Here is a 13,010-nt window from a genome sequence, read left to right on the forward strand (position 1 = left end):
CAGGAATGATAAATATAATCCAACAGGAGTGGACGTACTGGCATTCCTCTGATTTCTTATCAGCACTCTTAGTGTGCTTTCTTTCTACCTTCCATGCAGAGTAACCATGCCTAAACTTTTCTAGGATGCTATTTGTTTTCCTTTCTTTTACCCATACAGTAATTATACTGTTCTTCTCATTCCTTTTTAGGATTTTGATGATCTATCAGAAACAGATATAAGCAGTGAAGATCAGCATCATAACATGAAGCCTGACATTATGGAAGAGGAGCTTAAATCCAGGTTATTTCAGCTTGCTGCTAAAATGAGTGACAAGGAAACATCTTCTGGTGAAGAGCAAGAGTCAGAATCTAAAACAGACCCTGAAAACCAAAAGGAGAGTTTGTCCTCAGAGGAGAATGGCAGAAGTATTCAGGAAGAGTTAAAAAAGGTAAGTAGCCATTGCAGAGCAGCAGCACTAATTTTGTAAAACTTAGAATCCAGACTTTTGGTTAGAAAATGAAACACAGTTGCTTATAAAAACCTGAGGACCTTCTACACTGGGTTTGAGCCTGCAACCTTAGTGCAGGTAAAACTTTCTACTGAGGTGTGTGTTTCTTCCTGTAGCCCTTCAGCATCAATTCAAAGCAGTGAAGTTGGCTTGTGTAATAAACCTTTCACTGACATCAGTGGAATTGTGTCAGAGTATACTGACTAAGAATCAGCTTATATGCTTTTCATTAAAACCAGATCCAGTTCTTTTTTCCTCCTTGCTAACCAGCCGGTTTAAGTGGGGTTTTTTCAGTCCTTTTATTTGCTCCCCTGTTTTTAGTATCATAAAGTTCATTCTGATGTAATAGATTCTTCTTTTGCCTCGCTATTGGAATATTTTGTGCTTCTTTAAAGCTTTCCAACCCTGTTTGTCTGTCAGCTAATAGGCCTCTGTGTGTAATAATCACACTCCAGTGAAACTGAAACCCAGAGTCAGTTCTGATAATGTATGCCATCTTCTTCATGTGCTATTTCACCCTTAAAACAAGATTTTTTACTTCATTGTCACTCCGCAGGACTTACTACTTGCCCTCTTCCCTTTCTACCTCTGAATTTCATTTCAGATCATGTGGTGTGCTTGAATTTTGGTGCTGTAGAAGCCCAGCACTGCCCCTTGCCAGTCAAGCAAGCTTAAGCCTTAGATCCACTTAGGCTCATTCTTGCCTGCTGTTTGTCTTGATTCATCTCTTGGAATCTTGTCTGCACAGTGGCTCAGCTTTGACAAGGGATGTGGACAACTCTCTAAAGGAAATCTATTCTTCAGCATTTGAAAGGTGTTTTGTTCAAATGCTATAAAGATGCTAATGCATCAGGAGGTGGAAGAAGAATCAAGTGATCCAAGTGGATGGCAGGACACTTGCCAGGTGTGCAGGAATGATGTGAGAAGAGTCAGTGCCCACCTAGAGTTGAGTCTGGTGAGGGACACAAAGGTAAATAAGAAAGAGTTCTGCACATACATTAGCAGCAAAAAGCAGATGAGGGAAAGCAGGGCTCGCTACTGCCGTGTCTTGGTGATACAGGACACGGACAAGGCTAAGTTACACATCCTTGTCTTCACCTCAGTTCATGGGTAGGATTTTCCCTCAAGTATCCCAGGCCCTTGAGACCTGTGGAAAAGTCTAGTGCAGAGAAGACTTACCTTGGGTAGGATCAGATTCACAAACATTTCAACAAATGGGATCTACACGTGAACAGCACCAAATGGGGATTGTACTCACAAGAGCTGAGGGAGCTGGCCCATGTCTTGGTGAGGATACTCTTGTTCACCTTTGAGAGACTGCAGTAATCTGGGGTATTTGGAGCATTGGATGTTGTTGGGTTTTTTTAAATTTTTACATTCAACAAGGCTTTCAACACTGTCTCAAGTGACATCTTCAGAGACAAACTGATCAAGTAAGGACTGGATGAGTAGAGAGTGGTGTGGACTGAAAATTGCCTGAAGCTGGGCTGAAAGGGTTGCCATAAGAGGCTTGACATCCAGCTGGAAGCCAGTCCCTAGCAGTGCACACCAGGGGTCTATACTGGAATCAGTACTATTCAACATCTTTGTTGTTGACAGAGACAATGAGACAGGGTGTGCCATAAATTTTGAGGAGCAGTTGATACATGGGATGGTTCAGTTGTCATTCAGAGGACCTTGACAGACTAGAGAAATGGGCCAATAATCTCATTAAGTTCGTCAAAGTTAATTGCAAAGTCCTGCACCTGGAAAGAAATTATCCCATGTGCCAGTACAGGCTGGAAGCCATGTGGCTGGGAAGGAGCTTGGCAGAAAAGGACATAGGAGTCCTGGAAGACGTGAAGTTGGACATAAGCCAGCAATGTGCACTTGCAGGAAAGAAGGCCATCAGCATCCAACAGACTAATAGAGGTGGTTGTTCCCTTCTATTCAGTACTGGTGAGGCCAGTTCTGGAGTGCTGTGTCGTGTTCTGGGCTTCCCAGTACAAGGGACACTTGGATGTACTGAAGTGAGTCCACTGAAGGGCCACAGAAATGATTAAAAGATTGGGGGATCTGTCATATGAGGAGAGTATGAAAGATCTGGAATTGTCTAACCAAGAGAAAACTCATGGAGTATTTCTTTAACTGCGAATCAAACTCTTTTCAGCTATGTCCAGTGATAGAACAAGAAGCAGTAGATACAAGCTGAAATACAAGAAATTCCGTCTAAACATAAAAAACTTTTTCACTGTGAGGGGGATCAAATGCTGCAACAGGTTTCCCAGGGACATTATAGAGTCTCATGTCCTTGGAGATAATCAAACTTGACTGGACCCAGCCCTGAAACATCTAATTTAGTTGACCCTGTTTGGAGCAGAAGGGTTTGACTAGGCCATCTCTAAAGGTCCTTTCCAAACTTAGGTGTTCTGTGACTCTCTGATTCTGAATTATTTGACTACTTACAACAGTAAGCAAGATGTATGCAGATACCTCCTTGATGTACACCCAACCCTTCTTAGAAAATCAGATAAAAGCTTTATCGCCAGTGCATGTTAGCAGCATTCAGTTTAGCTTGGCTTTGGTTTTACAAAGACAAACCAACAATATCAAATTACTCAACAGGGTTTATAGGCTAGCTAGGCTATAAAATCATGCAACTAAAGTCCAGAATTAAAGGCTGTGAATAGAACTTGAAATGCTGAAATGCTCCTATATGGTGAACTGAGCACAGAAAATGGCAGATGTATGTTTCATGGTGTACTTACTCATCTGCATGGGTCTACAAAGTGATATTAGTTGCTTTTTTCCTTCTCTGATTCTAGTATTCCTTTAAGATTTGTATGTCTGTTATTTCAAATAATGAGAAGATTAGTATTTTTTTCTTCATTAGAATTTCTGTAAGTTTAAGAAAGTAAGAGACATACCACGTTCAGCAAAAAGGGAATGCTTGGAGTTCCTAATTCTTTATTGGTTTGGGATGGAAAAAAACAGTCTTAGTCATTCATGGTTGCAGTTCATATTCTTTCTGTCTATAATAAAGAAACCAAAATATCCCAGTACTATTCATGGTCATGACTTAGGCAGAATTGATAGTGGGACATGCTCCAGCTGTAGAGAAGCAAGCAGGCTGCTTTCATTCTTATTCTTGACAGTTGTCCTTAAAGGTGATTGAAAATTCTTCTGACACATGCCTTCTCTTTGGAAAGGTGGCTGACCAATATCTTACAAGGAAATGCTGAAGATAACAGTGTATAATACCAGTTGTTGCTATGCGTATAAAATACAAAGACCTAGCTAAACTCATAAAACATGCAGTAACTTTAAGATGAGTAGATGGTGCGTCTGAATGGAAGAAAGCACAGAAAATACATTTTCAAGAAACCAGTAATTTTAGATGCCTTAAAAGTTGGATGCTCCACTATGCTGTCAATATGCAGAAGCCTGATATTTGAAGAATGCATATGTACAAAATTACAGATCTTTCAGACTGGTACTTAACACTGTGAGCCAGGGACCCAGACTTCTGACTGGGGCATCAAGTTTCAAATTAGGTATAGAGAAGAATTAGGTTACACAGAAGCACTAATTCTGGGCCATTAAAATGACAGTTCAAATGCCTACAAACAGCTTTGAGCTTCTGAACACAAATTAAATACTGTATTTTAACCATGCTGCTTGTCTATGTTAGCCTTTAGTCTTCTATTTTCAAGTTAATTCTGGAACATATTAGCTACCTTAAATCATAGAGAATTCCTGGTTACAGTACACCTCACTATAGAAAAAGATTTTTTAAAAATGTATATTTTATTGAATCACTGGATATTAAGTACCTGGTGCTCATGAAAATCTGACTTTCACATGTCTGCACCTTTAAAAATCTGGACTTCTGTATCTAATGGAAGATGGGAATCATATCATCACATGTTGAGCTGATACTTTTAAAAGGGTATTTAGTGTATTACAATCTGTAGCAATAGCAAGAATTGGCACATCTTGAGCAAGAAGTTAGCTGAAGTTATAAGCTAAGTTCTTGAGTTACATGTCTACCCTTAAGATAAGAGTCTGAAAATCCTGACATGTGGGATACTTGAGGATTTAGGTAGGTGTTAATTAACACAAGTTAATTTTATGCCTTAGACTTAAATCCACTTCAACCTTGAACATTAACATTTTCAATATTTCTAAGTTTGTGGTTGCCTGAAATGGTCTTGTAGAGATTCACAGCTCCCAAAGTAAACATAATCCTGCAGCAGACTTATTTTTATAGCTGACAGTTTCTGCTTATTGAGCTGCAGAAGTAATTCATGGTCTTCTGGGGGTATGCAGATCCCTGGAAAGCCTGCTTATCTCAGTAGTGCAGTGAAAGGCCATGGAGTCCTCTGTGCTCAGACTAGAAGTAGCCTTCAACCCTCTAGACTACAGGTGTGAAAAAAGCAAAAGTCACACTGTGCAACTGTTGTGTTAGTGAAGCATCTCATACAAGTATGGTGATATGCATAGTTCTTTCTGCTTTGCTCTTTTTTCTAATATTTATGGGGGCGGGGGCTTGGTGTTTTTGTTTGATTTTGCTTCATCAACCCCCACCAACCCATAAAGAAATATCTAAAGAAAAAGAAAATGTAAATCCCATTGGAATGATCTTAATGACACTGATCCTGAGAGTGGCAACTGTGATACATGGGATGTATTTAGTTCTTGCAGTCCTCTATCCACTCTTCTCTTTTAATGCTTTCATGAAGATGAATAGGCCTGGTCAATATTTCATGGTGTACCCCATGAACCCCTGGAACTACCTTCCAGAAGGCAATTTCATAGATCATAGAATGGTTTGAGTTGGAAGGGACCTCATCTAGTTCCAACCCCACTGCGTTGGCAGGGACACCTCCCAAAGCCCCATCCAACATGGCCTTGAACACTTCCAGGGATGGGACATCCACAGCTTCCCTGAGCAACCTGTGCCAGTGTCTCACCACCTTCACACTAAATAACTTCCTCCTTATGTCTAACTTAAATCTACCCTCTTCCAGTTTTGATCCATTACCTCTTTTCCTCTCCCCACAAGCCCTTGTAAAACATCCCTCCCCAATTTCAGCAGTGCCTAATGCAGACTCCATTTTGAATGTGGTCTATCATGATGACCATTTTATCATAAACTATAGAGATACTCTTTAGAAAACATAATATCCCCTGCCTTTTTTGCAAATTGCCCCACGTAGAAAAAAAAATAAATAAATTAAGTCGTTATTAAAACCTGAGCTGCATTTCTGGTTTTGTCTCCTACTTTGTGCTCCTCCTTGCTTAATATGTGCAAATGAGTAACTTCAGTAAACTTCAGTAGTAATGTTGAGCTTCTCTCCTCTTTGAGTTAGTTGGATGGAACATGCTGTCATGCTGTGTGCTCAAGGAATTTCCTTTAATCCCTTTGTGCATTTACTTCTGCTCAGAGACTCTTACGACCAACACTTAGTAACTTTGTTTAAATCCTGCTGTTTTCTGTTGACATTATTACACGACTAGGCATGCAATAGTTCTTCTCTGAATGACAGCCTGTAAGTAAGTTTAAGTAGCACAGTAAGATTTTCTTCCCTAAGTGAAACCTCAAAGTTCCTTGTCAGTATGAGTAACAGCATAAATATTCTCTCCATAAAATATTCAAGTATTTCTTCTCTGGAAACATTTGATTCATCTTTGGTTTTATAAAGCTTTATTTAGGGGAAAGTATGTATTACAACCATCATCTTCAGGTGAATATATTATTTGTTTAGAGATAGTACATCTTACATTTTTCACCAGGCAAATTAGCACTTTTTGACTACTGTTGTAATGAGCTTGACACTTGTTAGAAAATCTGCCTGACACCTCTACTGGGAATAGCCAGTAGCTGTGGGTGTGGATGATGCTACCACCAGAGGAGACAGCCAGCTCCCTGGTGAGGTGTCTGCTGGTGGCCATGGCTGGGGCTGGCCATGGAGATTGTTGCCAGGGCTCAGTGAGGGACGTGAGGTGAGGGAGGGTTCATGGGACGTGGTTCCTGGGGAGAAATATGCTCATGGCCTTGATGGGGCTGCAGAATGGCAGTGAACGTGTGCAGTGTTGTGTATCTCAGATGTGTTAAAGCAGGGATGGCAGTGATGGTACAACAGCAGTGCTATAAAACCAAGAGAGAGGCTGTGTCTCCTGGTGGCTGGGTGTCCCTTAGTCATGTGTGCTGGTGCACACGCTGTCCTCATGTAGCAGTTTTTGTGATTGTCACCTTGCAACTCCCTGGACTGAAAACGTTGCTGAGGAACTCCTGGGAATTTTGGTTGGTGTGTTGGCCTGGGCAGGGGTAGTAGGAAATTGCTATCCAGCAATCTGAAGACTTCAGAAATGACTGAGTAAAAGTTCCTAAAGAAGCCAGAGCCCTCTGGCTGACTTAAGCAAGAAAATGTAGTAGCGTAAGTATAGTAGCTCTACTACATTGCTACCACTGTGCTAATAATACTGAACAGTGTAATAAAATGGCTTCTCCCTGTGTTAGCAACTCAAAAGATATTTGTGTGTCTGTTGTTTCACATTTTTGTATGCAAGATGCTCAGAATAATTCTTGTGTTTTGCTTTTGTGGAAGAGTTTCAAGCAAACCCTGCTCCCCAGCTGGATGGTAATTCTGTCACAGCACAACCATCAGGGCAACTGGTTGTGTCATTACTTCAAGGCAAAAGCAGTTTGTTTTGTTTAAATAGACCTAAGTAAATTAAGGGGATTAAGGTAAGCCTACTGACTTCACAATGGAGAGGGGCAGTATGAAGGGTTTTACGCGTTTGTTCTGGGACAGTGGAGTACAGGAGAGGGACAGCAGCAAACAGCAGGAGGTGATTTGGAACAAGTGGTCTTAACTCAGCCCAGGTGTTTCCAACATGAGTATGTGACTGTGCCATAAGTGAGGTAAAGACCCTTTTCTAACTAGACGCATGCACCATGTCAAAATTGCAATTGTGTAGACCCAAAATTTGAAGATAGCTGGCTTTTCTTTTTCTTAACAGTGCTGCAAAAGTCTTTTTCTATTGCTAGTGCCACTTTGTTTTGTGATAGTGGAAATTAGTATTTCCAGTCTGTTTCATTTTATAAAAAATACGTTGTTTGCAATATCTGCCTTAAGAGATCTGTTATTCTAAATCCCACAAACAGAAATAAATGAGTCATTTCTATATTTTAAACATATTAGCAATAAATGTAAAATCTAAATTTTATGGTATTTTATATTGGCTAGTTTCTGTAACTTTGCTGTTCATCCTAAAGTTCTCTCTTAAGTCTGAACCTATATAAATGTGAACCTCTGTAGCTCTTAACATAACTTTTCTGCCTTTTTATTTAACTGCTTTCCCATTATCTAGGAAAAACAAAAGGCTTTTGATCTTCATTTAAAGTTGCAGTTTTTATCCACTGTATTGCAGCAGGTGAGAACGCTTTGTTTTGTCTGTGTCTTCTCACATCTCTTACATAGTAAGAGATGCTATAAAGTGATATTGAGGGTTTCCACATTTCTCAAGCAAAATCTTAAACTCAAAATATTTTCCTGGAAATATCAGGCCTGAAAAATCATACTTCCTGTCCAAAATTAGTAGTCATTGAAGAAAATTATTTTAGAATTACAGCTAGCCCTGTATTATGATGGGAGCGATAAGTACGAAGTAGACATGTGGAGCAGACGGGCTCTCTTACTTGGTTTTGTGATGAGAATTTGGTTTTATGGGTAAAGAAGGAGAGTAGGCAAGGATAAGGTGCATGATCTGCCTTCTTTGGAAGGGAAAAAAAAAATCAGCAATAAGATTTTTAGCAGTTTCTGACCGTAGTGGTCTTCGAAAACCTTTCTCAGGTCTCAATTTAAAAAAATAAACAAAACCCTTAATTCATTGTAGAGATTGTACACAGTGAATAGGCACTTTTTCATATTGCTGCTAGTGTCTATCACTTACCATTCATCTAGATGGAAAGATTTCCTATTCTGTGCTACTTGAATCTCAGTTTATGAGAATCAGATATTAAAACAGATTTTCATTTTATTCCCTGAGCAATATATAGTTTTAAAATGCATGCTATTTTTAGTATGTCATGTGTAGTCTTAAGCAAATTAATTTTGTAGTGTTCTCTCAGTCACAAAATAAGAATAACTTTTTTGTGTCAAAAGTTGATGCTTTAATCAGCAAAATACTCCTCTCAAGTTGTTCTTTTTTCCTTACTTTCAGAGTTAAATTTTGTGCTATAGATTTTAATCACCTTTTAATCATCTTGGTTTTCTTTAGTAAAAATACCAAGAATTATTTTAAAGAAAAAATATTTTTGCATTTGTGCAATGGCATCAACCTGTGTCTATTATAGATACTCTTACAGAATCCTGGGTGGATTTTAGGATTTAAAAATTTAATTTCCAACTTGGACTATAATTTTTCACCTCTTGGAAAATAATTCCTTTCTCATAATTGTAGGCAACTTGTCTCTAGAAATGAGGAATTATAAATTATTAGGAATAACATCCATTACTACATTAGGGCAGTGGATTGAATTTGTTAGTAAAAATCTAGTATTCAGATCAAAAAAGAGACTATATTTCTTTGTGTCATACTTTAGAGAAGATCAGTAGAATAATAGCTCACTGTGTGAGGTAATTCAACTTTCTTTTTCTAAATGAGTGCCCATAAATGAAGACATTGATGTTAGGGTCAAGGCAGGAAGTCTTAAGCTTGCACAGAAGAGTATTTTCTTAGTTTATAAATATTAAGTATACTTATAAGTATATAAGTATTAAGTATAAATCTTACAGTTTATCACAGTATACTTGTCTTCTATCAAATATCAAGACAAATTTTAGCTGCTTTCCTAGTCTTTATACTGATGAGTGGCTAGGGCTCACTTTCAGGCCAGAAGATCTTCTGAAAGTTGGGCTAGGCCATTGATGTTTGGGCACTGATGGCTCTGTTCCTCCCACGCTATGACTTGGCCAGTATCCCAGATTTTGCTTGCCTGTGAAGGAGATGGACTTTTGGTGGGATTTTCAGGGCCTTCTCAAAGCTATTCAAGGAACTTTGGGGATTGGTCAGCCTGGAGAAGAGAAGGCTCCAGGGAGACCTTATTGTGGCCTTTCCAGGCTTATAAGAAAGATGGGAACAGGGTCTGCATTAATAGGACAAGGGGTAATGGTTTTAAACTAGATAAGGTCTAGACTAGATATCAGGAAGAAATTTTTTACAGTGAGACTGGTGAAACGCTGGAACTGGTTGCCCAGAGAGGTGGCTGAAGCCACATGCCTGGAAACACTCAATCTGATATAGTTGAAGATGTCCCTGTTCGCTGCAGGGGGATTGGACTAGATAACCTTTGAAGGTCCCTTCCAACCCATTCTATAATTCTAGGAACTCCCACGGGGTGGGGAGTTGAAGAGGAAGGTTTGGCTTTTCATCAAGTTTGGATTCACTCAGGTTACTCTAAAAAAAATGAATCAATGAGTGGCACAGCAAAACTTGTCTTCTCCCCAGCTCCCCTCAACTCCCTACAAAAAAATGAGGGTATTGACTGAGAAACAGGCGTGCAGCTGGGAGGGTGGTAGAAAGGCTTGAGACCAGAGCTAAAAATTACACACAAGTCATCACTGACACTGTCAATACTGCCAGAGCTGCAAGTTTCCTGTGCTCTATTTCTTGATCTAACTGTTGATGTCAGCTGTTCTGCATTAAATTGCAATCACCACCTCCCATGCCTGTTTAATAGAGCCTACTGGTGCCATAACATCATAATAGCAAAAAAAAAATTATATAAAAACCTTAAATTTTCTCCGCAATGTTCTCACTTCAAGTGATGGAGAACTTAACTACTTTAGGAGAATTAAAAAGAAAAGCAATAATGTTCATGCAAAGGAAACAATGTGAAGACATCCCAGGCTGCTGAGATGCAACGGGGACTTAATGCTCACCTACTCTCAGCAGTTTGGACCCTTATATTGCTCCACTTTTATCTTCCTGCTTTACTGCTGTTACCTTGTGCAAGGATGCAAATCCTGTTCTATAAAGGACCTTCCAGTGTAGCATCCTTAAGTTAAAAAAAAAAAACTAAACAAAACAACACCAAACAAACAAAAAAAACAAAGGAAATAGCTGCAGCCTCAGGAGGGTAAAGAAAGAGACAGAAGTAGAGGGAAATGGCTAACAGCTAGCAAGAGTTAAACCTTTATCTTCAGCAAACAGGAATCCTTTCAATCTGTCCAACCACATGTAGAAATGACAGCAGAGTTTTCCAAAATGCTGTTTGTTATATTCAATACACACAGGCACACATTTATGTCTGTGTGCTTGCACAAGCACACATTTTAAGTATTTCATTGGTTTGAAAAGGCTTCCACAAAGAATTCAGGAAATTGAGCATCTGCTTTCAACTATGGCTTTAACATACTTGTGAGCATGGACATTAATTATCATAAAAAGGATAAATGTATGGGGTTTTTGTTCTGTTAACCTCTTAATTTTAAATTCCATTAAAAAATCAAGATTTTCACACCAGAACAAACATTTTAATTTGGATCATCTGCATCAATTTCGTTTGGGAGGGGTGGTGTTAGGCCAGAAGTAGGGAAGGACAGTCGAAATCAGAATGCATCCCGGCGTCTTGAGAAGAATGGTTGTCCTTAGCTTTTCCATGCTAGATATTTGTAATAGAAGTTGCTTTCTGTGCCTATCACATCCATATTAGTTATCTGATTTGCTTGACAAGACAGATGGAAGAAACTTCATCATGGCTTGATAGCTGTCTCTCTGAATCACCTATAGGTGTTAACAATGACCTTTCCTGCAAGGGCAAGATAAATTAGACAGCTAAGAGATCTTTATAGTAATTTGAAATGTCCACCTACCAGGATGATCTTGGTGTGTGTGTGACTGTGAATTTCTGGTGATTTTTATAAAACCTTGTAGCTCCTAAGTTTAATGTGGGTGGTTGGGGAGGGAAGAAGGTTGTGCAGCACTAAAATTTGAGGACAATTTTTCTTCTTTTTTTTCCTTATGCATGTTAAATAATTGTATCTAGAATAACCCACTACGTTTGCAAACTGGACATTTTAGAACATGAGCTGTTTGAACAGCTTTTGACAGCTGCCCAAAAAAGAGGTATAAATTTATGCCAAAAATGTGAATTGAGGAACCCTAAATTCTCCACGTGTTCATTTTATGTCTCCCTTGGGCAAACATCTAACTTCTCTGTAAAATATAGTTCAGGTAAAAGCTGGCAAAGTTATAAATACCCTTAGCAGAAAAACTCACAAGATTTAGATTTAAATACATTGAACTAGGCTGAACTTGATGATCTTAAAGGTCTTTTCCAGCCTTGTTGATTCTGTGATTCTGTGAACTATTGCTTGTGCTCTTAGGTTTTGGGAGATCAACTCTTCAGATATACACTAAGGACAATCACTTTTGCTTACCATCCATTTCTTTATGGTGTTTAAACTCCAGTGCTGTATCCTTGTCAGGTTATAAAAGGAGGATTTTCACAAGCTTAAAGAAAAACTTTAATGTTGTGACTTGTGTCTAGCTGCCTACCTGCAGGCAGGGACCAAGATACCTTCATTGGTGCAAACACTTTATTACACCCATCTAGCTGCCTTGTGCAACAATAAATGTAAACCAAGTCTTTGGTTTTAAAACTCAAATAGCATCTGCCACAAAAGAAAGTTTCTCAAAATTCTAAAAAAGCTAAAACTCACATTTCTTTTTCATTAAACTTTTCTTCCTCTCTCCATTACAGATTGTGAAGGTAGGATATTTTACTCAACATCTTGATTTCATAAAGCTTCCTATCACAGAACACTTTACCAGGAAAACAAAAACCAAAAACCCTGGTAATTGGTCTGTAATAAATTACAATATGGATTCTCATATTCTGGTATAAGAACACCTTTTTCTACTGTAATTTAATATCTTTTTTGAAATCCGTTATTAGCTACAAAGGATAACAAAAAATTTAAGAAGTAATGAACACTCACTTGAAGTAAGATCACAGTTCTTGAAATGGAGAACATAGATCAGAGAAGATGATGATGAAAATGTAGTGTCTGGCCTTTATCCTTTTTTGTTCACTACTCATAGAACAGAATAAGGGTTAGGTACTTGTAAAAGCAAATAATAAAACGAAGTAACATTGATTTTGTCTTCTGTGCTATAAAATTATTGATCTGTTTTTAACATAATTGGCACTTGGAAAATAAATGGAAAAAAACAGTAGGCTATTTATGGGATTCAAGTATTGGTTCTCAGAGTCCTAGGCCTGCTTCTCTGGGACTGTGTTGGCTGTTCTAACAAGCTAAAGATCTGGCTGCTGTAGCACACTGTGTTTGCTTTGTTCTCCTTTTCTTTAATCTCAGGTCTCTAATTATTTTTTTTAATTTGGAGAATTAACAGTGCTAAAGATGCCTTAATGTATTGATATACAACAATTGAGTACACTGCTAAAAATGTAGTTTTTCAGTAAAAGTCTTGCTTAACATAAAAATGAACAGCTAATTACAGGAAAGAG

The 13,010-nt window shown here is 38.6% G+C and overlaps 1 protein-coding gene across 1 annotated transcript in view; it reads left to right on the forward strand.

The window, feature by feature from the left end:
* Positions 1-13,010, forward strand: part of MYRIP (myosin VIIA and Rab interacting protein) — a 119,266-nt gene that overhangs the window by 97,499 nt on the left and 8,757 nt on the right. Inside the window, exon 10 of the mRNA XM_009994092.1 lies at positions 191-430. Within this exon, the coding sequence (XP_009992394.1) occupies positions 191-430 (240 nt within the window). The remainder of the gene's footprint in view (positions 1-190; positions 431-13,010) is intronic.

The sequence above is a fragment of the Chaetura pelagica genome, unplaced genomic scaffold, assembly GCF_000747805.2.
Source record: "Chaetura pelagica isolate M959 unplaced genomic scaffold, ChaPel_1.0 scaffold642, whole genome shotgun sequence".
NCBI classification, from domain to species: Eukaryota; Metazoa; Chordata; class Aves; order Apodiformes; family Apodidae; genus Chaetura; species Chaetura pelagica.